Raw genomic sequence first — 27,272 nt, forward strand, 5'->3', positions numbered from 1 at the left:
GGCGGAGCCTTTAGCGGGTGGGCGGGACCTGGCGGCGCTGCGGAGAGCGGGACGGGCGGCCGCGGGGTGGTTGCCGCGGGCGGGAGGCAGGGAGGGAGCGGGGCGAAGAGGAGCTGGATCGCCCGCTGCTCGCTTCTCGCTGCTCGGTCCGGCGGCTCCGCGGCGCTGGCGGTGCAGCTCAGCCGTGCGCCGGAGCGCATGGGGAGGCGGCGCTAAGCGGGCTGCCCTCCGTGGGGCCGGCGGGCACGGGCGGCGGCGCCGGGGGAGAGCGATGCTCCTCACTTTCCTGCCTGCGCTGCCCTTCCTCCTCCTCTACCCTTTGAAGCTTTTGTTTTCCGCTGCCGACTCGACGGCAGGAAACTTCCCGGAGGGATGGGCTTCGTCCGGGCTGGCGCTGCGCGGGGCTCTGCAGGGCGCCGGTCCCGCTGCGAGGTGAGGCAAGGCGGCGCTCGGCGGCCGGGCTGCCCCTATCCGGGATGCTCCACGCGAGGAGAGCGGACCCGGTTCCCCGCGGGCACCGCACGGCTCTGCCGGCTGCCCGCATTCCTGCCCTCCCCGGCCGGGGGTACCGTGGGCTTCTCTAGGCCGTCCTGGGCTGGGAGCCCCGAGGGGGCTGCTCGGGCTCGGGGCGGCCGGAAGGCGGCGGGACGGAGCGGCCGCGGGTGGTGTGGGCACGGCTGGGCGCTGCCCCGCGCTGCGGGGGCTCCTCCGAAGGCGGCGGGAGGGGAAGCGGCGCTTCCGGCTCGCTCTTGGCCCCGGGGCCGGGCTCGCTCCGCGGGGTGAGCGGGGCGGCGTTCTGCCGGCATGTGGGAGGGCGGGAGGGTGGTGTGGGGATCCCGCTGCCGGTGCTGGCAGGTTACACGGTGCTGCGGGGGCACCCCGGGCAGAGAAAAAGAAGCTCCTCGCTGAAGAACACCGGTTGTTCTTTGGTGTTTTCTAAACGCGTGCTCTTTCCCTTTGGGTGTGCAGCGTGGTCTCGCGTGTGCGTGGCTTTTAGAAGTCAGTAATACAGAGCAGGCTGCGGTAGCTCGCAGAGCACGTCGTAAAGTTCACCTCGCAAAGCAACCCGACGCTTTCAAGAGACGAGCTGTGCGGCAGAATGCGGGCACGGTTCTGGTGGCCGGGGCTGGGTACGGCTGGGTACATTCCATATCCTGCTTAGAGGGATCGTTAACCTAAAACTGTGTTCATGCTGGTTTGGTTTACAAAAGAGACAGTTCTGTGTGGGTTACGCAGGCTCTTCCTGGATATGTGAAGTTATGAAGAGATCTCAAAGAGTACTGCTCACACAGCGATCTTCTGACAGCTCTCCTATGTCTTTTGATGGTTGTTTTCGCGGTTACCTGTAATGAAAATGTATTTGCCAACATTGCTCTAGCAAAGTTTCCCCGATAACATCATAGATTCGCCGGTAATTATATTTTTAGTCTTTAAAAGCAGACTTAATAATTTTACTAATTGCTCGTCATTACCATTGCTGAATAACTTTCAATTGAAATGTCTACTGCCAGGTGATGGTCCCCCAGAAACCCGGCTCCTAGTGCTATTGTTGCATGACTCACTTATTAGGCAGCGGCCTTGCTGTAAGAAGGCATGTCAGATGTCTGTAGAACTTTTATTTCTGAAACTAAAGGAAATAAAATTGGACAGTGGGTGTCATTAGGCCATGTGCAAAGTCTGCCTGCTCTGAGGAAGCAGGAGCACGCCAAGATGAGCTCTACTCATTTCTAGTGTTCTTCTTGTATGCTACAGGGTGTAGATAACTTTTGTGTGTTTTGTCGTATTTGCCGTTTAAAATCTTCCTGTAAGAATAGCAACAGATGAAGGCTGGAGATGCTGTGTCCGCTCTCCGCCTGTTAATTAAATATCCTCAAGATCGTTCTCTGTTGGTATGGATTAGCCCTTGTCAGTGCTGCTGGCCTTTCTCTTCACAGAGAGAGGAGCTGTACATGAGCAACTTGCTGGGACTCTTTCCTGGCACCTGCTGAGTCCAAATCATGCTCAAGAGTTGTGTGGGAGAGCTGTAATGGGTTAGGGTGCGAAGCGTGCTGTGCTGGTCTGTGGCTGGTTGGCAGTCTGTGTCATCAAGTGAGCTCCGTTGCCCAGGAGCAGTTCCTGGTGTTGTTTGGTGCACTGATGCAGGTACAGTCTATCAGTAACACTGTAAGTAGTCTTTTCTTAAGCCTGTGCTCAGTCACAGTGATTTAATTTGCCAGCATCAAGGAGCACAGGCACTGTAGAATGCTGCATTCTTTTGTCAGTTGCTGATACTTGCTGGGGCTGCTGCTTTCTCCTTGTGCAGGTGGGTGCAGAGGGGACAAATGGAGGCTTGGTGGCTCTCCCACCTGCCCATAAAGGAGCGTAAGCAGAACCAGGAGTCAGCACAACTTCCATCTACCTTCTGGGAGCATGCTTCCAGAGCACCTCCTGTCTGTAAGCAGTCTTAGTGGCTACATGTGAACCCATCCATGGCCTGTATTCTGACGTTGTTTTGATATCTTCCTAATCGTTTTGCTAACAGTACTGAGCTGGGCAGAGTAATTTTTTTCTAAATGCTCTAGAGAAGATTATTTACATTTAGATGCCAGTAGATATCACTAGCCTGTTACAATTATTAGACTGGATATTTAAAGCAAATCTTGTGGGCCTTGGCCATTCTTACAGTCTTTCTTTTTGACACTGAAGTTGGTGCGCAGTATCTCACAGTTTGTTTCAGTAACGTAATGCTGTAGATGTTACATTTTTTGCTGTGCTTGCTTTTTGGATACGGATATATCTAGGCTATCTCATGTAATAGCCTCATAAATAATTTTCAAAGCAATTCTCAAGGATTTCAGATTTAATAGTTACAAATGAGGGAAGTGAGACAGGAGGAAGTGTGGCTATTTTTCTAAGGAATCTCAGTTGTAGAATCCAGAAATAGAGTCTCGGATTGAAAATTGATCTGTCAGGTCATGCTGCCTCTCATAGACAGAGAAAGTACTTGAACAGAATGGCGTATTTTATCCCTGTACTTGCTAACAGCCATTATTTTGCTAACATAGCTAGTAGTGCAGTTTGAACTTGAGGAAAATGGTTTAGTTGCCTCATTTTCAGCTGAGGACAGCTTATTTAAACCTTACGTGTGTTGTGGGACTTGGTAAGTGCTTTAAGTGCTTTCCTGAACAGGTGGTTTAAGCGGAGGTCTCAGTGAAATTCCATTTAGTTTCATTTGAATGAAACATTATAAAATATTAATCTCAGCATGTGCTTTAGGAGAAAGGTGAGCAGTCCTCTCCTTCTCCCCTGTGCAGAAGTGATATTTCAGTAGGTTGTTTGCACTCGGGCATATGTTGAAGTGTTGAAGGAGTCCCACTGGTTTGAACGGCGCTTAGAGAAATCTCTTGCATAACTGTGACCTAATTTACCTCAATCTAGATGGAGATTACACAAAAGCTGTGTTTAAAAGAACGTTGCTCAGGCCACATAAGCAGGGAAGTGTTTGAAAATGTAAAGCTGTGAAGTGTTGGTGATAAGGCCTTTGGGAGCTCTGCTTTATGTGATATAGGATTCATTATTTTTTTTTCAGAGCATTTAGCATCTGAAAACAGGCAGCCAAAATAAGTAGATGCTTTTTTTGCATCCCTTCCCTTTCTCCTTGGAGTTACTGAAACAGAGTTTGGCTTGCGTTGATTAAATATGACATGGTAGCACACAGTAATTATAGGGAAAAGGGGTGCTGGGCCTTGTAAAGGAAGTTGGATTCTGTGTGGGTAAACAGTATTTAGTCACGTAATTAAAGACTATGTCATAGTGTTTAATTAGATTTCCATAATCATTAGTTCTTGTGAGCCTGACTTTCAAACCTTAGTAGCGTTTACTTTCTAACATTAAAAAGTAAATGAGAGTGTGTAATTTTTCACAATTGTTTTTTTTCCCCTCCCTAAAACAAATAATTATTTTGTGGACTATCCATGATCCCTTCCGTTGTCTTAGCATAGTTAGAACCTGTAGTTGCTGGTTTGGACTTCAAATACCTGAACCTGTAGCCACAGGTTGTGATTCATACATGGATAGACAAGGAAAGTAGCATGGCTTGTATATGGAGTGTGAAGATGATTATCTCAATTTTCTCATGTTGTGTAGCAGTTTCAATGTAATATAACATAGCTGACTTAAGAAGGATGGCAAAATGTTGGGGCTTGGTTTCCATTCCATTATCTGCAGGGCAGTGCTGTCGGGTGAATTTACTGTTATTTTCTCCACAATATTTACTCCTTACTGCCCTGTTTCTTCTGGGCTGTCTTGTTGGCCAGCTGCTTCCTGTGTTTTTCTGCCAGATTCTTCCCTTGGTTGATCTCATATATAATTTCTAGTCGCTGGTCGTTTTTAATTGGGCAGTTAGAATATTTTATCTTGATCTAATCTGCAGCTATCTAGTCTCTTTGAAGTCCCTTTTTTTGTTTCTCTCACATGATAAAGCATTATGTTTTCTTGTAGGCGCCTGTGTTATTATGGTTGCTGGTTTAGGAGGTAAATCTAAGCCTTTAGCCTGATAATCTGAAAACTAGCTGTCCTGTGAAGATTTTCTATGTCATTAGATCTACAGACCACTGCATGGCAAATTGAACCCTGCAGACAATAGGGCTTCCTTTCAGGGATCTGTTAGAAACTTTCAGGGATCTGTTAGAAATTAGCTGTGGAGTGTGGTATCACTGCTGTAGTCTTAGCTGACCTCCCAGGCTCCTGTATGGTTAGTGGAGATGGTCATGCGCCTTATTTAAAACTTAGAATGAGCAAAAGTTCGATTCTATGTGTACTTATGCAGTGTTGTTTATCCCTGTAGTATCTCAGTTCTTTGGGAGCATATTGTTATTCATAACTTCACTGTCTCATGTAAACTATCTCCCCATTTTAAAAACATTGCTGCGATAGACACAGGTTTACAGGAAAAAAGTTCATAGACAGAAGGTGTTCCGTTTGAGTTTTGAAAGGGGAAAACTGCAACAAATGAAGAGGAAGTGCATATTTTGAATACAAATAGAAAAAGTAATACTTCTGTCTTTCTGAAGCTATCGTAGAACTCAGTGCTTGGTACTTCTTGAAATGGTTATCGATGCACATTTTCTGCATCAGTGTAACTCAAAGAATGAACCCTTTTGGAGCATTGTACAAGGGTGTATAATGGTAGAAAAGGCGTGTGAGAAGCAGATGACTTTTTTTTGTCAAGTTTGAAAAGTCATTTAAAAACACGCAGTATTATATGTTGATGAAAATCTTCAGCAGGTAGTATTTACTCCAGCAAGCCTTGTATTGCTTCATCACTGTAGTTTAGAATCTTCTGTCTGTTGTCACTTCTAAGTTCTCTCAAGACTTTTCTTTCTGGAGTCATACATGCCTTTTATGGATGTGTTTAGAAATGCATGCGAATAATGCATTCATGATGTTTTGATTTCTGCAGCACTAAGTGTATGTGTATATGTTTTATATATGCATAAACTCTATATGGAAATAATTATTTCAAGTTGTATTGAAGAGTGAGCAAAGCCTCAAAATGGTGGTAAGGTAACACTTTGCTATAGAAAGGGAAAGGGGAACTTCACAGAAACCAAGACAAAGGGTAACTGTACATTTAAAAGTGCAGGGAAAGGGGGAATTGCAGACACTTAGTCAAAATAAAGCCAGAGAAGAGGGCAATAAAGATAAGAAGAAACTGTCCGGAGACCTCTGACAAGAAGGATTAGATCCCCCCCCCCCCCCGGGCAAGATGATGCCGACATGGGAGAACAATAACAGCAGATAACACCAAGAAGAAAACAGAAGAAGAATTTCACCCCAAAACATCGGCAAGGGTCGCGGGGAATGGGGTCAGGGGGAATGAGGGAATGGGGTCGCGGGGAACGGGGCCATAGGGAATGTAATGAATATGTAATCAAACTGAGGAGGAGACTATTGATTATGTATTAGCTTAACCTATATCTGTAACACACTTTTCTCTTTACGGTGTGCAAGTTTGGAGGAGCTATCCCCCTTGCACCCGGCGCTGCGCAACGCTGGAATAAACATACCTGCTTTATAACCCATCTCTGGATTATAGAGTTTGATTCCGCAAGTCAGTATTTCTATCCAGATACTTAATTATCCAGTTACTTAATTCCATCCTTCACACTACCAAATCTTGAGCATGTCTGCACAACCACCAAATGCATCATTTATTATAAGGAGGTGACATTTAAAATAAATCTGGCAATATTTAATGCTGACTCTCAAAGGCATATTCAGAGTATTTAAAACAGGGAGAGGTTGTGCCATAAGACATTTTCATTGCGTTTATTATGGAGGAAGACATGGGACTAAGTGTATTGGCTAACTTAAGTTAAGAACCTTTTCCCTTCTCATTCCTTTTCTTTTTTCCCCCCTTTTTTCGGTAAGATATGAAGGCAGATTCAGACTGCAGGCATCTTTCCTAGAAATATCAAATCAAAGTATACAATTTCAGGTAATAGCACTTCTGCTGTTAGACTGCTAGGTCCAAATGAGTTGGATTACATCCGTGTTTTCAAGGCCACCACAAATAATTGACTTGAAAAAGCATCTCCACAGAACATTGGCAGTACAGTGATGCTCTCCTAGCTATTGTCAGCAAGGCTGAAATCAGTCCTCATATATTCTGTCGGGTTTCCCTGCTGTTTTCCAAGTCTATCTCTGTTCCTGGGTGGTACGTATCTATGAAGCATTATGCAGCTGTTACACAGAAATGCATCACAGAACCAATTGTTCAGACAGTTCAGATGCATACAGGCAAATGTAGTTACTTAGAGATGTAGGAATCATACATTGTACAGTTACAAAACAAGGTAACTTTTTCAGGTATCTATTTTAGCTTAGATTACTTCTGCTTTCCAGAAATAATAATGCCTGACTGCTGACCTACCTGGTGTGACTATTTCAGTGCTCTGTTGAAATTAGCTGAGGTCAGTCTCAGCCCTAGTAGGAAGGATATGGCTGGTGGGGAACAAAAAAGCGTTATTAAAGGAAACAATCTGTTACCATATCTTAAGTTGAGGCTTCTTATTGATGAATGCTTTGTGCAGTTTGTCAGACATTGCCCAAAGTGCTTCTCAGTTTGCTGCTCACGGTAGGAAGTGGCAACAAAGCTGGGTCCAAAGAGCTGTCATCTACACAGCAAAGACATTACATGAGTTTTGAAAATGTTTTCAAAAGGCAAGTTTAATCAACTATAGCAATCAGTTAATCTGTGATTAATAGATAACCTCCTGAGATCTTGCTGTGGTCACTCATATAACGTAGAAGTTGTTCAACACACAAATTAGTTCTTATTAATATTAGTGAATTTGAGCTATTAGGAGTGAATTTTGTTAGCAGGTTGGAGTTACCAAATTTATGCAAAATGATGTATATGCGAGATGCATTTTGCTATTTTAAGTAGTGTCTGTTTTCCCTGGTAGGAGATGCCCTGGCGGTATTCACTGTTTCATCTTCATCTTTCATGAGGAGAGACTTAGGGAACTGGGTCTGTTTAGCCTTGAGAAAAGAAGGCTGAGAGGGGACTTGATCCAGGTTTATAAATACCTGAGGTGTGGGAGCCATAGTGGTGAGGCTGGTCTATTTTCAGTAGTGCGTGGGGACAGGACTAGGGGTAATGGGATGAAACTACAGCATAGGAAGTTCCGTACAAATGTGCGGAAGAACTTCTTTACAGTGAGGGTGACGGAGCACTGGAACAGGCTGCCCAGGGAGGTGGTGGAGTCTCCTTCTCTGGAGATATTTAAGACCCGCCTGGACACCTACCTGTGTGATGTGGTGTAGGGAGCCTGCTTTGGCAGGGGGGTTGGACTCGATGATCTCTAGAGGTCCCTTCCAACCCCTACAATTCTGTGATTCTGTGATCTTAACTTAGCTGCATCACTTAAAAGTTGCTTGTCGTCCTCCAGTCTCAAAACTGATTTTCCTGACTATTTTAGGTCTTACCTAAAGTTTTTGGGTGAGTACGGTAACAAATTACTTGAGCAAGTGGTTGAAAAATATTGTGATAAAGATTGTTGCCTTGAGTCACAGATTCGGGTTGAGCTGGATCCACACAAGGTACAAACTGTTCTGTGGGCTGGCCTGAAGCTGTGGCATGCATGGTCTAAGGAACATCACACAGCTGGACAGCACATTCTAATGCAGGATACCCATGCTTACATTGTCTCTGACATACATCCTGCAAATCTTTAACATTATCTTAAAGCAAACCTGCTGGTCGTAGAGAAGATCACACCCAACTCTTCTTCAAAAAGGCAAGTTGGCATGGGGGGCTCTACTGGGTGTGCTTTTCCCACAACAGAGAGTGTAACATGGATTACGCTGCAGATAACACAGTGGCAAGGGCCCTGGGTCTTCAGCAGATTTGCTTAGGACTACAATGTCAAGGAAGAGATGCTGGTGTAACACTTGGAAGTTGAAAGACTGTGTGCTATTTGCAGTATGTGAATCACTGATTCAGGTGATGGAGCGTTTGCATCTGTGTGTGTTCTTTAAGAATGTTATTGCCTTTTGGATTCATTTATGTGCTTGCTAATCACGATGACTAGATGCTGTTTAAAATATAAATGTTTTTGAGGCTATTTCCGGTGTGCAGGAGGATATGGTTTAGGAATTTAGCTTTCTGCAGCCAGATGGATTATAGTGTTGCTAAGGAAACCGACTATAAATGAAGTGGCAGCTGAGTGTCCCTAGAACATCAGACTGCTTGAAGCTGGTATTTTAAACTCGTTTAGGTGGGTAGATAAATTGATGATGCAATGAGAAGTTAATTTCCTGCATTTTACACTTCATTAATTTTCATTGCTTTGTTAGTATTTACAAGAGGTACCTTAAATTCCCACTCAGTTGTCCTGGTGTGTGGGTCACTGAACAAAAATTTGCTATTAAAATTAGAAAATGGACAAAAACTGTACAATAAAGCAGATCCTAAAATAGTCATTAAAACTACAGGGTAGCAGTTAGATAATGGTTTAAAAAAGGTCTTTCAACTACACAGTCCTATTGAAAACCTAAGACTAAGAAATAAACAGATTATTTCAAGTGTTTGGGGAAGAGTAGAGCAGCTGTGGACCTGATTAAGTTATAAATGTGGAACTTCATGTATAAGCTGTGAAACATTTATATTTTACTTGGCTGCTGGCATTGGCTGGACAAGGAGAAGGCAGGAATGTGAGCTGTGAGTAGCCTGAAATACTTACAGATCTTTTAAAAGGGTACATAGATGGGTTGTAGGTGCTCCTTTTCCCGCTTAACCAAGGCGGTAATTTAAGAGGTAGTAAACCATGTGCTTGTTTCACATTGCTTGCTTTACTCCTAAGTGCCTTCTCTTCCTGCGGTTACAGTCATTTGCGTGCGTGGTGGGTTTGGAGACTCTGAGTGAGTAGAATAACTGGTGCTACTCACCTTCTCAGAATGTGTGAGTAGTGGCTTAATGTATGAGGAATAAGTAGCCTGTATCCAATAGGAAACATTTAGAATTACACTCACTTTCAGAGGCCTCGCAGTGACAGTAGAAGATACTGATAGCAAAGGGCAGCACAAAAACAAGGGAGTCTGCTCTGCTGTTTTGAGATTGTATTCTGTGCATGCATGGGTATAAATTACAGCATATGAGTAAGTGCTTATGAGTTTATTTGAACATATTATTTATGGGGAATGCTTACTCAAAATGGAACAATATGCAAGAGCTTCATGAGTTATTTTTGCTTGAGAAAAGAAATTAGTGGTCTGCAATGAGAACAGGCACTGGTTGAGTCTGTAGTGCTTTAGAAACTTAAGTACTTCTATAATGAAAAGAGGATATCTGAAAAGCTCATTGTAAAAATAGAAACTATATGAACTTACCAAGCAAAGATAGTTTATGAGCTAAATAGGAAATGGAAGGCTGAGGAAGGGTTTAAAGTATGTACAGGTGGTTGTTAGAATTACCATTCTTTGTTTGCTGAATTGAAATGAAATTTTCAATAAAACACATGCTGGAAAATGAGTCAGTGTTCCAGCCATGTTAAACCTCTTCAACGTGCAGCATTAGAACTCTTATTCAGAGTACATTGGAAGAAAGAATTTATGGCCTTTTCAGCCAGGTGGGCAACAGACGTCACTGGAGGAGATGACATTAAGTACACTAGAGCCTTTCCCTACGTGTATGTCATATAGCTGGCTTTGTAACATTCATGGGCATACTGGTAGGCTGTAAATGGATCAGCACCTACCACTGCCTTGTCACTTGGAAACAGCCAGGAACAGGGTTAAGCTGTTAAAGGATATAAATCATGGTTTATGATTTGCTCTTGAAGTACCCACTTCTCCAAGAAATCTTAGGATTGAGCCAGATTAATTATTCAGGTGGTTATTTCCTTCCGGAAAGATCCATTGCATCTCTCTTGAAAGTCTCTCTCCTCTCCTGTATGTCTGTTGTGTGGAGAGGGAGCAGTAGGAAGCTGTGAGAAAGCCATCAAGGAGGGGAGTTTGCTGGTGGATCACATTAACTGCTATTGCAAAGTGCCCTTAGGAAATAAGGTAGCAGGGAGCAGACAGCAAGCAAGATAAAACTTTTCCAAAGGATAAAATATGGCTCTTGGACTACTTGTTTAACTTGGATGAAAGCCATACTTTAGTAAGGTATGCTGGCATGAATCTTGTTGAAGTGATCTTTTCTCTTGTAAATGAAATAACAATGTGTAATGGTGTTGGCTTTTATTAGAGAGTTTATGTAGAAATACATTATTAAAATTTCTAAATAGAAAAAACAATCTTTGTTAGTCAAAGGCTTCTGTTATTTTGAATCACCTCAGAGTGCATGAGAGCTGCTAATAGAAGCTTGACATCTGGAGCAGGAAAGTGTTTTCAATAGAAATAAAGAGAAAATAACTAGATCAGGCAGAATTACTTTCATCTATCATAGAGAAAGGCAAAAAAGACACATTTTAGTTGACAGTTTAACAAGCAGTTTCAAATCAACATTTTTGTCTTGGAAGTATAGGAGCATCACTTCTGATTTGATATGTATACGTTCCTTGATCTTGTACTAAGTAAGGTTAATTCCAACACAAAGAATATTTTAAGATATTTTTATATAGCACACTGGCAAGGGTTTCATTTCCTTGTTTCTTCTGATGGACATCATTACTTTCCCTTTCTTACTTAAAGTTACTGACTTTAAAAAAAAAATCAGTGTGAGCCTGAATTTTTTCAGCAGTTCTGAGTAACTGAAATCAATTAGATATTGTGTGTTAGGCTTATTACTCTGTTCAGAGTACTTATGAGGGGAAAAAAGAAAGGAGAAAGAGACCGAGGGGGGTGGCAAGGAGAAAGAGAGTCAGAAAAAGCGTCACCAGTCCAGGTTCCAGCGTTGACCCTGCCAATGGAGGAGGAGGTTGCTTGGTCTGTGAGACTGCTCATCCAGAAATTCTGAAGACCTTAAAGGTACCAAAGATTTCAAAACTGTTGTCCGTCTGCTCGTCTTCCCCCCCCCAACTTCTCTCAGGCATTCTTTTTGTGCCTGCCAGATTTGCAGTGTTTACCATTTACAATTTGTCATCAACAAGTCTGCAGTCAAAAAATAAAAGTAAACATGTTTTGGACTGAGCAAGATTGCTCTGCCTACACAGGACTCTCTTGTCTGACCATGTCTTCAGCATTTAGCGTGTTGTCGTGGCAGTGGTCTTATCTTGCAAGTATTTGAGACTACTCTGGATATACCACAGAAAAAGTGTTTTTCATTGGTCTGCTGCAGCCAACCTATGGCTCAAACTCAGTTTTGTCCCTGTTCATTTCAGTGGAGTGGGGCTAAATGGGTCTCAGATGTCCCCTTCCAACTCTAAGGATCCCACTATTCATAGACTGTGGTGATCTGAATATGGCAGATAGAAGAAAGAGGAGAAAGGATAGAAGAGTTGTAATATTCTGGAGGTCATATAACTTATGAGAATATTATGCTAATATTTACAAGCAGGAAGATAACTAAAACCAGGATTTCAATAATTTACAAGCCATTTTCCCCATCCCTTGAATCTTAAAAAGCTTAACATGGGATCAATCCTTTTCTAATATCACTGTGGGTGGGCCTTATGCCAAATCTTGGGAGACCCATTTATTGATACCTTTAGCCCATAATATGCTGCTTCTTGTTTCAAGGGGATGGGAAGAGTGTCATTTCCTTGCTGTTCCATTCTCATAGCGTCAGGCTTAAATTTAACAGCATTCCCCCTGAGTTCCCACCTTTCTCAGCTATTTCTCTTTAGGTTGTGGGCTCTCCTTGATTTCCCTGTCTTGTCTGACTCATGGGGCCAATGCATTGTGCAAACAGTCTTGTAACTTAACTGCATATAAATTCAAAGAGTCTGTCAGACCCTGAATAAGGGACGTCTCTATTGGGGTTGGCTACTGTAACATAGGAGAAGGCTGATCCTGAATTAATTGCCTATTATGCATCACTTGGAGACAAGCATCCTTTTGCATGCTTTCTGTCAAATGATTTACAGTTGGGGTTTCAGTACACACTGAGTCTCTCCTTTCTCCAAGAGAACCAAGGTACCAGTCCAGTAAGCAGCCCTTTAAGGACCAGTATTCTGCTCAGTCATTGGTAGTTAATTAAATTTCAGGCCCATAATATTCCCACGCCTCATCTTCTGATAACAAGGCTTGGTGTCCACCTGTCAGCGATATGCCCCATACTTTTTTTTACCCTTCTGTTTGTCTGTTTAAATACCTATATTTTTGAGCTGCCATCAACACTACTCATAATACAGCATGCATTGTGGTTGTTGGTTTTTCTTTTTTTTTGCCCTGCAGCAAGGGTTGTAATCCTTTCCTCTGCAGGATTGGGATCATGCCAGTTGTTCTGAGCCACAGTCATTCCCTCTGACAAAGGGCATGCATTATGCTTTTTCAACTTCTCTGTTATAGGGGAGCAATCAAGAACTGGCATTTCCTGGGCAGCCATGGCTTGCCACTGCACATACCACTCCTGGCTTACAGCTGACCTGGCATATAGCTGAGAGGTCAGTTCCCAATGCTCCTGCCCCCACGTGAAGTGTCAGTATCCCTCATACGTATTCTTCTGTTTTATGGCAACCCTGGCATGTAGCTACAGGGTAATCTCCATAACTTCCAATAGTGAGAGGATCCTGCTGACCACGCCAAATTAAGATGTCATGTCTTGTTAGATTTTTAGACCTGGGAAATGCTGTTACTGTATCCTGGGAGACAACTGATTTGGTGTATAGTTTGTTTAATAGTTTCTAAGTAGCAGAATACCACAGAGTATTGCAAAAGCTATAGAAGGTGCTTACAAATATCAGTCCTACAAAGGATTTGAATTGTTCGATTGGTATTTGTTTTCTTTGCATTGCTATTTAAAAGAAATAAAATAAGTGGATTAAATAGCGGCATTTCTTCTATTACATTAAAACGAAACAACATGCTTTAAAAATCACCGCATTGGTTCATTTAAATATTTCTTACTTAAAAATAGCCCTTTTTAAAGTAAGTAAATAAACAAATGATTTGTGATTCATGGAACATTTCCAAGATGTGCCAGTCACACCTGTAGAGAAATTGTTTCTGACTGTATTGCACTGGATCTGAATGTCTGTGATACGTCATCTCACCCCAGGCTGTCCAAATGGGATAGACTAATGTGTAACTGTTAGTCTGAATTAAGCTATCACAACAAATTTAGGATAAATCTGGAAAAGAACACAAGCTACTAGTGCACCTCAGGATACCACTGGCCTTCTTGATTGATTTATTATTTTTTTTTTGAAGGAGAAATAATGTTTTCTGTACTTAAGTACATTTAAGATTTTGGAGTACAGTTTGAATTAGAATGTCAGGAATACATTAAGAAAAATATGTAAAAAGTGACCAAGGACTAAGGTACAGCTAGCTAAATGTAGAGAGATACAAGTAAAGTACTTGACAAAAGTTAAGACTAATTTGAAAAGCAGTAGTATACAGAATGTATAACATTTCTGAGGCCTTATGTAACCTGTTGCTAAGTCTTTAGAGCAGTCCAAACACCAATTGATTTTTAAATTTAATGATTTCTTAGATCTCTGTGGTTTTGGTTCTGTTCTTCCAGTGCTCTGTAAGTGACAGTTCCTGGCTTGAGGAGTTGAATTAGTTGACCTGATAAGATGCAAATTCCTCTATGATCATCAGTGTTATAAGTTTTACACAGCACTGCCTTGAATGTGATCTATATTAAGTACCTCATGGCATATTGAGGCCAGATCTGGGCCATGCTCTTGCGCTTTGATCTGTTTATGCCTGCAGCTTTAGGCCAGAAGTGTGAAGCTGTTAACTTGGCTTGCCAGGGTCTGTCGTAATTCAGATCAATCCTCCTGCTACAGGGCCAGGGAGTTTCTCTCTGGAAGTCTTTGTGGTGGAACTGGAATCCTCACATTTAAAATTCAGTGCAGGACTGTGTAGGATTACAGAGCTTTTCCCCTCTGTTCATGTTATCAGTCAGATAACCAAACAAACAAGAAGCCCAACAAACCATTTATAGTGGGGGAGGAAAAGGAATGTCATTTGGAAAGTGTTAACCTCTGATTGCCAACACAAAACTAACTAAATAGGTTTGTTCTGTAGAAGGCGTATTTCTCAGCAAGTGCCTGTCTGGCAAATCAGGCCTTACATTTTGAATGTTTGAAGTCCCTATTAAGTTGGTTGCATGTACAGGAGAAATTCAGCACTGCAGTGGCTGAAGGAACCAGGACATTATGAGTGGTCTTGAAGTATAAATTATTCATAGTGCTTCCCTCCTGTCACTGTAAACTTGTTGGCTGGTTTGCCCTTCAGCCCCCATGTACATTTATTTATAAACTTGTTCATGAAAGATCCTGCTGTCCTTTGTTCCAGCATGGAGGTGACTTACTGATGTTCTGAAAGAGGCTGATTTTTATGTAGTCTTTTAAAAGCAGCATAGGAAAGTATCTGTGTCCTACATCTTTGTTCTTTTGATTTTTATATTAAAACAATATTTATAAAGAAGTCAGGTCATTGGGATCCTTTGGTGTAACATACACGCAGCTTTCAAGGCTTGTAGAAATTTTCTAGCTTCCTTCTGAGTATATATGGGGAAGCTGCACTGAAATCTGATATCTCAAGTTAAAATGTGTGTCATGAATAAATATGCAGCAAATGGTCAGCCCATTTTGCGAAAATCATTTTAGTTACTTGAGACATAATAACCTTGATGATAGCTGATGGTTGCCTGGTACTAGAGCATACAGTAGAAATGCTAAGATCCTATTTGTTCCTGTTGTTTGTTCTTCCTCTCCAGGCCTGTTTTCTCGCCTTTTGTTTTTCCAGTACTATTATTCTGATATCTTTGCTGCTTGGGGAATGCTTGCTCAGCTTATTTGTGATGTTCAGTAGTACCCTGTGTGTTTAAATGGCATTTCTTCTGAGAGGCTTTGGAGGTTTCATCCTCAGGTTTCTCATGTTTTAGACAAAGTGTGTAGTTTAACAGATTGAATAAGACTTGTGGCAACCAATTTTGGTACACTTGCTGCCAAACTAATTGCACATATCTGGATGAAATTAAAACAGGATGGTACACTAGTCCTGGAATATCTCAGTATTAAATTTTGAGATATTAATGTTCCACATCTGAGACCTGAGAATCAGTTTGGCTTAATGAAACTGTCCTGCATAAAATCTGTACCTTCTGCGAAATACGGAGATGTGATCTGTATTTTGTCAGGATACGCATTGTATTCTACTTTTCCCAATAAAAGAAATAAAGTTTTATTACAGGAAAAACTGTTGCAGTTCTGTTCCTATTCTTTGTTTAAGTATGTCAACAATATATATATGTATATTTATTTTGGACAGGTTATTTGGAAAAGGAATGATTTGCTGAGCAGAACAGCACAAGATGACTTAGGATTCCTATTCTTCATGGAAGCCTGTCTGGATTCATATGCTTTTTTTTTCCTGTTTTCAAAATTGGTATGTAGTGGCTGCATGTATAATCCAAACTTCCACTTAAGATTTAGGAAGCAAAGTATTTAGGAAGCTTCTAACTTGATAGTTTTATATTAATAACTAGGCAGAGATATAAATGAAGATCATATTTTCAATAATATTTTCAGCTTTTAGTGTTCACTTAGCTGTTCAAGAGTATTCACTTCGCTGTTCAACATACAGATAGTTAATATGGCTTTTGACCTTGTGGGAAAAGCTGGGAATAGGAAAGAGTTTGGGACTAGAAATGAACCTAGAACTATTTAAGTCCTTTCATACGAGCTACAAATTGAGAACGTGATTTTTCTCAAGAGAAAAAATTACTAATTACATCTTGTATTTTGTGGTTTAGAACAGTAATAATGATTTGCATGGTTGGCATTTCTTGACAGTTAGTGGCTCTCTGAACTAAGTATAGAAATAAATATACTCTAGAGGTCTATTGGTTGTACTTAATGATTCCAAACAGAGATGGCTTTTCCCTCACCATACTTCCCTTTAAAAATTGCTGCAGTCGTAATTATAGAGTGGAAAAGAGGAAAGCTTTCTAAATTAAACTAGTGCTTCTTGTGAGTAGTTCTGTGGGCCATCTACCCGTGCATTATAGTTGATTAGTTTTGATTTAGGACATGTAAATAGTTATTACAACTGAAAACTGCTAGATCCATTCAGGGGGTTCAGATCAGTAAGAGAACATGGTTCCTACTGATTTGTCCTCTGATTCACACTTTGCTCTGGATTTTGTGGAAGGCATTCCACTGCAGTATGTCTCCACTCATATTTAATGACATGAGAAACAGTGTTCAACTAGAATTGAAATGGGGTTTTAATTTTCCTTGTTCAATAATTGTGCATCACAGAACACATGCTCCAGTATTTTCTGTCAATGTATATATATATATTTCTTTTATATATTTATATATTCCTTTTTGTGATTACGTAACACATTAACAAGAAATAGTTTACCAGGCACTGTGAACTGTAAGCTTCTGGAGAAAGATGACTTCTGCATGCTGGATCAGATCTTGGTTCTGGGCAATACTGGAAAAAATGCTTACTTTTAGCAGATAAATTTAATAAATCATTAAACATTCTGGCAGCACATCGTAGCATGTTCTGATATACATCGAACATAAGTTTTATCATCATACTGTTTTTACAAGTAGAAAGTTTGCTGTTTTGGCTATGTTGGAGTTAGTGGTTTTGTCTGCTGTCTTTGCATGTAAGATACAATCCTTTATTTCTGGTTGAGCATGCTACCCAGATTTTGAACAGAAACGTATTTACCTTTTAGCTTCTAAAACTGTTAAAAACAGACACCATGGTTCTAGCAATAATTATATTTGATGAATGGAATTTGTGTGGTATTTAGCTTTAAGTGTGTACTTCATTGAAATAATTCTGTCTACTACGTTCTATAAAAAGAAAGTTGCATATGAGTGAGAACCTTGCTTTAGAGGAAATGTGCATACCCAGTAATTTTTAGCACAGAAATGGAAAAAAGTGATGCTGTGTAAAGATGTTTTGCATCTGAAAAGAATTGGTGAGGGTACATGGTCCAAATGTGAGAATGCTGTGACAAAAAGATATCTGCCTCTTGCTTGAGTACTTTCATCATCAAAAAGCATACCTATTTAAATTACCAAATTACAGTGATCTTGCACAAGTTGTGCAGTTACTATTCAGCAATGACTCTGGCTTTAAAATTACAGGATCTGTCTTTTTCAAAAAGCAGGCGAGGACTGAAATGAAATGCCTGTGAAGTTGTGGTATTGGTCCCTTTCTTTCGTTTGGTATTTCTGTCCTTACATATTTTTTGATGTGTTGAGGGGGTAGGAAGAGGGATATGTGAGAAAGGAAAAATGTGAGGTGTGTGTTTAATAATTGTGTGAATGCTCATGGCAGAAGCCCTGTGAATACAAAATATATGTGATGTGACAGTTACAGAAGAGATCCTTTTGAACTTGCTGTCTGAATGACTTTTACGAAGTGTGATATCCAAGAAAGAACATAACTAATTTGCTTGAAGTGGTCACACAGCCTTTGCAGTCAGGTGAGGGAAGCAGTGTTTCACCTTTTCCAGATAGAAAAATCTATATTAAGATCATGTGAATTATCTCCTAAATTGCTGTCTAAACTCACAGGTCTATGGCATCCACAGAATCCTGTGACTAATATTGTCACTATCGTAGGGTGATTGTTTCCTTTGGCTGCTCCTACTTCTTATGAGACAGCAATAATTCATTTTTCCTATGCCACTAACAGTTTTGTAATTATCCTGTGGTACGTTTTTTCGGTCACTTCTGAATGGAGATCAGACAAAGCAGAACTGAACTGAAGATAAGTGGTGCCATGAATGTGTATTGTAGCAGGTAGGGTATCTAAATATATATTGTACATGGATAGCTCTTTCCTCCTTTCAGTTGTGCCCAGTGTTGGTACCAAACAGAACATGCATAGATACTGTGAATAGGATTTGTGTTATTGAGTACAGGCATCTCAAAATAGTAACACAAATTCATCGCAGTGTGCAGAGATGGAGGACAGTGATTGCTTTTTGTAGAAGTCTGCATCTCTCTTCTGACTAAAAACATCATGAAGACAGCCTGAAGTGATTGCTGCTATTGTCCAGACTGAATGAGAGGATTCCCACTTTGTCATTCTGGCTGTGGTGATTTTTTTTTAAGACATAGAATACTTCTGGTTTCCAGCTTGTTGAAATGCCAGACTACTCTGTGAGTGCTTAATTTAATAGTCCAAGATAGAGAGGAGTTCTGTAAAGAGCTCCAGGGGAGCTCTCAGCTCTTTTGCATTTTATTTGTCTGTAAAAGCAGTGAATATTTGATAAATACATAAGATAGTGCCTGTAAAATCTAAAGGAACTCTTGCACTGTATCAGCATAACAGCGAGGGAGGGAGTTCAGCATAATGTCTGAGGGTTAAATTTACAAGGAAAAAAGAGGATGTACAGTTAAACATAATATAAAGGTTATTGCAGGGGATGGGGGTTGTAGCAACTAAAGAAGAACTAGTTTCCTATACATTGATGTCAGTCAGTCACTGAGTGAAACACACTGAGAAATACTTTAATCCTGTGGATGAGTTACTTGATGATGAACAGCAGGTAAGGATGTTTTATCTCTTTCTTCCTGAGGCATTTTTTGCTGTTGACTGACTTGAAACAAGGGATTCTGTATTATGTAGGGAAGCTCAGATGGGTTCACTTTTCATTGCCTAGCAAACAGGCAGATAGGCGATAGTGGTATTATGTAAGTTATTTGGAAGTATTACTAATGTTCCAGCTGTAGGTGATTTCTAAGCAAAATCATGATGTTATGAGATTATTTAAATACTAGAGAATCTAGGTAATTACAGGCTTGGTAGTCTGACTTCAGTTCCAGGGAATGTTGTGGAGCATATCATCTTAAATGTCATACACAGGACAACAATAAGCAGCCAGCATGAGTTATGAAGGGCAGGTTCTGCGTGCCTGCCCTGATCTCTTTCAATGACAAGATGACCCACTTAGTAGATGATGAAAAAGCTGTAGATATTGTTTACCTGGAATTTTAGTAAAGTACTTGGTACCATTTGCCACAGCATTCTCATGGAGAAACTGGCTGTTCTTATCTTGGACAAGTGCCTAGTTTGCAGGATGAAGGACTAGCTGGATGGCCGGACTCAGAGAGTCACAGTGATTAGAGTTCAGTTGGTGGCCAGTAGTGATCTCCAGGGCTCAGTAATGGGGCTAGTTTTGTTTAATATTTTTTTTCAACAATCTTGATGAGAGGATTGAGTGCATCCTTAGTAAGTTCACAGGTGATACTAAGTTAGGCGGTATTGTTAATCTGCTAAATTTTGCATTCAAGTGGAGGGATTTGGATAGGCTAGATTGATGAGCTGAGTCTGTTTGCATGACATACAGAAAGACCAACTGGTGGGTCTTGCACTTGGGTCTTAACAACCCAATGGAGTGATACAGGCTTGGAGTAGAGTGACTGGAAAGCTGCCTGACAGCAAAGGACCTGGGGGTGCTGGCAGACAGTCAGCTGAACATGAGCCAGCAGTGTGTCCAGGTTGCCATGAGGGCCAATGGCATCCTGGCTTGCATTAGAAATAGCATGATCAGCAGAACCAGGGAAGTGATTGCCCCCTTGTACATGGCACTGGTGAGACTGTAACTCATGTGCTGCATTTGGTTTCACTACAAGAACTATGCTGAATTGCTAGAGCATTTGTAGAGAAGAGCAACAAGGATGATAAATGGACTGGAAAATAAGAGTTATGAGGAGCTGGTGAGGGAACTGGAGTTGTTTAATCTGGACATTAAGGAGATAAGGGAAGACCTCGTTGCTCTCCACAACTACCTGGAAGGAGGTCACAGAAAGGAGGTTGTTGATCTCTTTTTCTTTGGTGACTAATGGATAGGACACAAGGGAATGGTCTTGTGTTGTCCCAGAGGATGATGAAATTTCACATAAGAAAGAATTTCTTCATGGAGAGAGAGGTCAAGCATAGGAACAGACTACCCAGGAAGTGAAGTAGTTCACATTCCTGGATGTACTAAGGAGACTTGTGACGTTAAGAGACATAGTCTAGCAATAGGATGTGGTACGTCAGCTTAATAGGTTGGACTTGGTCATCTTTGAAGGACTTTGCAATGTAAATAACTCTGATTCTATACTGATTTGAATTATTCACTCTTAGTAAAGTTTGTTTTGAACACAAAAGTTTTTCAGTCTCTCTGGTTATCACAGAGAAAAGCCTGATGAATTAGAGCACAATTATAGCAAGACTACAGGAGCAGGATCTTTAAAATAATAAGGACCAAATATTACTAGACTCCTCGTGTGTGTGCTTAAGTAAAAGGCGTCAATCTGAAGTGTAACTGTGTTAGGATTACTTTTGTCATTAAGGAAAGCAAGTAATCATTTGGTTCCTATTGATTTTAGAGAATCTAATTTGTTTTTTTTTTTCAATTCTTCTTTTTCAGATGGAAGTACAGACATGAATTTAAGATCTTCGATGCTTTCAAATGTTTAATTCAGATTTGGTAAATGACACGGAATAAGATACTGCCTGAACAAGCTGAAATGCCTTGAAGACCTTTGGCTCTGCTTTCATTCTTCCTGAAGCAATGGTTTTCTCAGCAATGTTGACACCAACCAATTCTGGGACCTCAAATGCTACTTCTATTCTTTATGAAAATGCCTACACGAATTTTACCACTCCCCAGGTCTTACTTCGTAGTGGCACAACACAGCCACTGAGATATAGTTCAGGTGCTGTGCTCACCTCTGACAGAAGTACTTTTCTGGTAGACACTACAGCTGTCCTGCCATCACAAGAAGTTTTCAGAAGCTTGAGTTTGCCACTCCAGATCATACTTTCTGCTGCTATGATATTTATCGTGTTGGTTTCTTTCCTTGGAAACTTTGTTGTATGCCTCATGGTCTACCAGAAGGCAGCTATGCGATCTGCAATTAACATTCTCTTAGCAAGCCTGGCTTTTGCAGACATGCTGCTGGCAGTGGTGAACATGCCTTTTGCTTTGATAACAATCATTACCACTCATTGGATTTTTGGGGATATCTTCTGCAGAGTCTCTGCCATGTTTTTTTGGCTTTTTGTCATAGAGGGGGTAGCAATTCTTCTTATCATTAGCATTGACCGATTTCTTATTATAGTTCAGAGGCAGGATAAACTGACACCTTACCGTGCGAAGATTCTCATTGTGATTTCTTGGGCAGCATCCTTTGTTGTTGCTTTTCCATTATCAGTAGGGAATCCTAATCTGCAGATACCCTCAAGAGCACCTCAGTGTGTTTTTGGCTACTCTACTAGTCCAGGCTACCAGGCGTATGTGATAATTATATTGCTAATTTCTTTTTTTATTCCATTTCTGGTAATGCTGTATTCTTTTATGGGCATACTCAACACCGTCCGCCACAATGCAGTTCGTATCCATAGCCACCCTGACAGCATATGCCTCAGCCAGGCCAGCAAACTCGGTCTCATGAGCTTACAAAGACCTTTTCAGATGAACATTGATATGAGCTTTAAAACTCGTGCCTTCACAACCATCTTGATTTTGTTCCTTGTCTTCATAGTGTGTTGGGCGCCCTTCACCACTTACAGCCTTATTGCCACATTCAACAGCCACTTCTACTACAAGCACAACTTTTTTGAGATAAGCACTTGGCTCCTCTGGCTCTGCTACCTCAAGTCTGCACTGAACCCACTGATTTACTACTGGAGGATTAAGAAGTTTCATGATGCATGCTTAGACTTGATGCCTAAATACTTCAAGTTTTTGCCACAGCTACCTGGCCATACAAGGCGGCGCATTCGACCCAGTGCCATCTATGTGTGTGGAGAACATCGGTCAGTAGTGTAGAGCTGCGGTTGTATGACAATGATTGTTACTGTTTGAGATTGTTTTTGACTTTTTTGTTTAGTTCTATATGGCTCCTTCAGTGTGGCCATGTCTTATAACTTGATACGATTTTCCAGTACTCTGTGCAATTTTGGGAGGAAAGACGGAAGGAAGGTAATTGGTTATAGTTGGGTTAACTCCCAGAATACGATGTAAAGAGAATAACAAATGTTACCTCTGGGATTCCATGGAAATCCATTCTTTTAAACAAAAGTTGCATTTGTAACATTTTGTCAGGCTTATGCTTACTAGGCCTGCAGTTGCATCGAATTGTAGGGATTTTTTATGCTGCTAAGATACAGTATATTTAGTTGGTGTAATGTTTCTGAAAAATGTTGCTGCTGTCTACCAATATATCGGAGCCAAAAAGTCTCATTAGGTAACTTCTATTTAATTTTAACAATATTTCAGAAGTTTTGATTGTGATGTTATAAAACAGGTTTTTTTGCTTTTGTTTTTAATATTTCCATTAATATTTTTGTGCACTTTAAAAAAAAAAAAAGCTATATTTTCACTGGAATATTTAGTTCTGTATTGAAGGGGCATTATTGTTATTATTTGTTATATTGATGGCTTTCAGTGAAAATCCCATGCAAGCTCTAGGAGGACAGTTTATGTTGTAGCTACAGTTGCAGTCACAAACCTGCTTTTTTTTTCTGACAGTTCAAAGTAACAGCTGCGCAGTTCTTGGGGGGAGGTGGGAGGAAAAAACAGGAGAGAAAGGAGTGGAAATCTCATATCCTGAGGTTTAGGCTAACAGGAGATTTTGGAAGGAGTTCATTTGTCTTTCATTCATTGTCTTTGGGGAAAGGGGTAGCTCTAGTTACTTCAGGTCATTAGAAGCTATCCAAACCTAATGATGTGCTTGAAATGCTTACAGTTCGCACTGTGTTGATATAACACTGTTTCTGCGTGAAATTGATACAGGGCTAGGTTTGCTTCATGTGGCTGAAGTTGTGTTGTCAGGTTATGCAGATAGAGTTAGGGATAGCAGAAACCATACCTGAGGCTAGGACCTAGTCTATATAGAAGGGAAGAAAATCCTCAGTGCTTGTTTTCCAGTTTAAATATTGAACTGAAAGCCAATAGTAATGAATAACTGTTGGCCAGCAAATGTTGCTAGGGCTAGAGTTAAATTCCCATTTTCCCATTGAGGATACATTATGTTGATTTTTTATTTTCCCCTCTCCCTCTGTAGTGCTTGCTGCCTCAGGAGATCACTGTATTGTTCTCATGCATTAAGCATTGGGTTCTCTCCCTGAAATGATGAACCTTGATTCTGATTTGTGTCAGGCTGCCTTGGCACCTGCCTGGAAAGCAGGAAGACAAATGTTTTCCTTGATGATAGCAGTCTAGGCTCACACCTTTTTTTTTTTTTTCAGTCAGCTAAGTAAGTATTTAATGAGAGGCAAGTAAGATCAAGACTTAGATTGGGCTGTGAAGAAAGATTTGCCAGTTGCTCTGAGCCTAAGAGTGGATGCTTGAAGAACTTTTGTGTTCTTGCACCTGAGTAGCAAGTAGCAATTTTATCTGTTGTTGCATAAGTATTGAACTAACTGTATGAACAAAATGCTCTGTATAGTGTGGATATCCAGGGACTGCTTGCTTCCAGAGGCCAGCTTAACATTTATAGTATGGGTTTTGTTTTTCTTCAGTCAAGAACTAATTTAACAATCATCTCCATTCTCATTGACAACCACTGGCAAAACTGGTGGCAGTTTTTACATTTCAGGAGAATAAAGGGAATCATTCTGAACTGTAGTTCTTTTATTTTTTCATTAAAAAAAAAATAATGATCCTGTTAATGCACTGTGAGTAGAAGTTGTGGACTGTAAAGGAATCCAGGTGGCGGTGACGTTATTGATGTCTGCTTTGTATTTTTTGTCAACTAACTAATGATACAGATTTTTCTGATCAAAATGATAGTACAGGATTTCCACTGTAAAACTGTAAAAGAATGTTTTAGTATGTGTGCATTACAGCTTTTATTTCTCAATTACATTTACATCGATAGCAAAAGTTTATGACCTGGGTTGTATGGATTTTCTATTTCAGAGCTGCCATCGCTGTTATTTCTGTAAACAGCAAATTTTGTGCTTAATGCACAAGTGTAATACAGTGAGAGTATACACTGTCTAAGATAGCAGGGACAAGTATTTTTTGCTGTCTTCCAGAGCTTGTAATGTGAGGCTTGAATGAATGTTGTAAAATATAGTAATTCAAGAACAAAACAGGATTGAGTAATATGGGAAAGTTACTGAAAGGGCTTTCTTGAAGGAAAAGAGGAAGACATTGTGATGAGATTTCATAATCTCTGATAAGTACTTGATGTCAATTAGAAATTTCAAACATCAAAGGATGTTAATTTGTTTGAATGACCTACTATTTGTTTATTCCAACTGTACCAGGGTTTCTGCTCAGAGCTGGGTCTGCTGATACTTGAAGAAAAGAAACCCTGATAGTGTAGCCTAAATTCGAATATGACTGAAGTGCTGATGCAGTATCCACACTTACTAGACTTTAGAGATGATCAGAGCATCCAGTAAACAGAAGGGTGTTCAAGAAAAGAAACAGCGTGGTAGAGAAGTATCCCCAGGGTAATTATGTTTACAGAATCCTTTGGCCTATTGTGTCTAATGGTCTTCAGAGCAGTGCCTTGATATTTACAGCTAAAGTCATAGGACCGAGTTAAACACCGCTTAAACTGCTCAGTCTTATTGTCTGCGATCTTGCTAAGTCAAGTCTGATTTTGCTGTTGTGTCAGTAATGTTAAAACACGTATGTGCTTGCGTGATTGGGTCTGTTGAGGCATTTTGGTGGACTTGATCAAGAAGGGATTTTAAAAACTGGAATCGAAATTTCTTGATTCTACTGGGAAATTACAGCCTTCTTCTCCAAAAGTGATACTTGTTACTGAACTCTGTTCTTACGTTACATTTCTGGAAACATTTGGTATGGAGGATTGAAATGAATGTATTTTCAGTTATGTTTCAGTTTAATTAATTCTGCCAAAGCATGCTGCTTACACAAGATTCATTTGTTGAAATCTGTTGCTAAAATGATTCTTTTGTACTCAGCTGTGTATTTTTGACATTTGTTACTCATGTAAGAATATGTATATAGAGAAGAAAATCGTTTTGCCTCTTAATGCTTTCTGTTATTTACTTAATTTGTATGCCAAATGCTTTTATCTTTTAAATTTGGGCATATGCATAGACATCTGGAAGATTTCAGTGGTCTTTCTGTAACCAATTGAGACTTTTAATTCTCAAACCATTCTCAGTACCCTCCTTTAAAGAGATTATGAATTATTTTTTAAGCGAAAAATAAACATTAAGAGCACAAGTTTGTTGTGGATGGAATGATGAAGAATTTCTTAGGTCCAGTTTTCTAGGAGCCACTACTTTGCCGTTATGAACTGGTTTGATCTCCTTTTTTTGAGTAGTCATTTTCTGAGATGAAGAAACCTTGAATTACTGTTTGTAAAGAAGCTGTTAAATGGAATGCTGTTGTCTTTCCTGTACATACTACACGCATGAACATATCTGAGGGGGGAAAAAAAAAGGAAAAAAAAAAACAAACAAGAATGAACATTCTCAAAAAAAAAAATGTGGCAAAAGTCTATAAAATTGTTCTGAATTTGTGCATTCACAGACTAAGCAAAAGTTGCCTTCAGTTTAATGCCCAGCTTCCTAGTTTCAAAAACCTTCTTTTGTTTGTAAATTAAATCACAGTATAAGCTTGCTTTTCTGAAATTCAGTTTAAAACAAAATGTTTGGTTGTTGGTTTGGTTTTTGTTTGGTTTTTTTTGTATGTGTGTATAAAACAGTTACAGAATGTTCTCTTGTAAGAGTGGAGATGTCAATATATCCAAAATAATTGAAGTACTGTAGAGCAAAAGAGAAGCTGAAGATGTAAGAAGAATTAACCTTCCAAAAGATACTGCCTGAACTGGGTGTTCTACCATATAGCTCGGATGAAGTAATAAAAATTATCTTATTTTGCAATAAATGAAACAAAAAGTGGTACTGCATGGCATGATTCATTTCAATACAAGACAGTGACCTTTATGATTCAAGTGCTGCATGTTAGTAGGTGATGGATTATTCTTCATTTTTAGTGGAATGAAAAACGTTCGGCATCGTGTCTGTTTTGGGCAAAACTTCCCACTCATAAACAATCTAGAAGAAATTCTGCAAGACTAATTTCTCTTAGCGATAGTGTCAAGGCGTATCCCTAAAGAACCCCTGCTAGGGAGGTGGGTATTCCAGATGCTAAGGGACGCATGTCCAACGTGCAGCCCAGCATGGCTGACAATGCAGCCTCCTCCGGCCCCATGCCATCATGGTGGCAGCTCTTCCCAGTGGAGTGGCCCTGGGCACGCACCCATTGCTTAGCAACTATCTAACAGGCAGTGTGCTATTAATACTGTGTTGAATGAAACCAGGGCATGGGGAAGGCAGTGCTGACTCAAATGATGGCAAATGATTATATGCACTTTGGTATGCTGGCAAAGCGCTCTGAATGGCAAAGAATATACAGTCATGCTTTCAGTTTTGGTAAAGGATTTTCAGACACCGTTTCCAGTTGATATGAATACATTACTTGCAGATTTTCAAATGGAACGTATAGAATTGCAATCAGTTGAAAAATCTGATTGTGTCTGTTTACCAAACCTTCATAAGACCTTTCTTACCAGAGAGAAATGTCCGTCGTAGGCTTAGAACATTTTACCAACTTCGGTTATAAGATTAGAGCTGTCAGGGAGGAACTGTTACAGGAACACATACGTTGCAACAGAACTACAACAGTCTGCAGCCAGCTCATCACT

General features: G+C 40.4%; 1 protein-coding gene across 4 annotated transcripts; it reads left to right on the forward strand.

The window, feature by feature from the left end:
• On the forward strand, positions 1 to 26,466 carry GPR63 (G protein-coupled receptor 63). Of its 4 annotated transcripts, none has more exons than XM_085541885.1 (3): positions 1 to 432; positions 970 to 1,411; positions 20,999 to 26,466. In XM_085541885.1, the coding sequence occupies exon 3, from the start codon at positions 21,143 to 21,145 to the stop codon at positions 22,400 to 22,402; it is 1,260 nt and encodes a 419-aa protein (XP_085398011.1). In that variant the 5' UTR covers positions 1 to 432; positions 970 to 1,411; positions 20,999 to 21,142; the 3' UTR covers positions 22,403 to 26,466. The 4 variants fall into 4 exon arrangements, with proteins under 4 accessions (XP_085398011.1, XP_085398010.1, XP_015714338.2 ...); XM_085541884.1 differs by lacking the exon at positions 970 to 1,411 and adding an exon at positions 15,874 to 15,990; XM_015858852.3 differs by lacking the exon at positions 970 to 1,411.
• Positions 26,467 to 27,272: the final 806 nt, after the last annotated feature.

The sequence above is a fragment of the Coturnix japonica genome, chromosome 3 (assembly GCF_054131305.1).
Source record: "Coturnix japonica strain WE chromosome 3, WE-NBRP24, whole genome shotgun sequence".
NCBI lineage: Eukaryota > Metazoa > Chordata > Aves > Galliformes > Phasianidae > Coturnix > Coturnix japonica.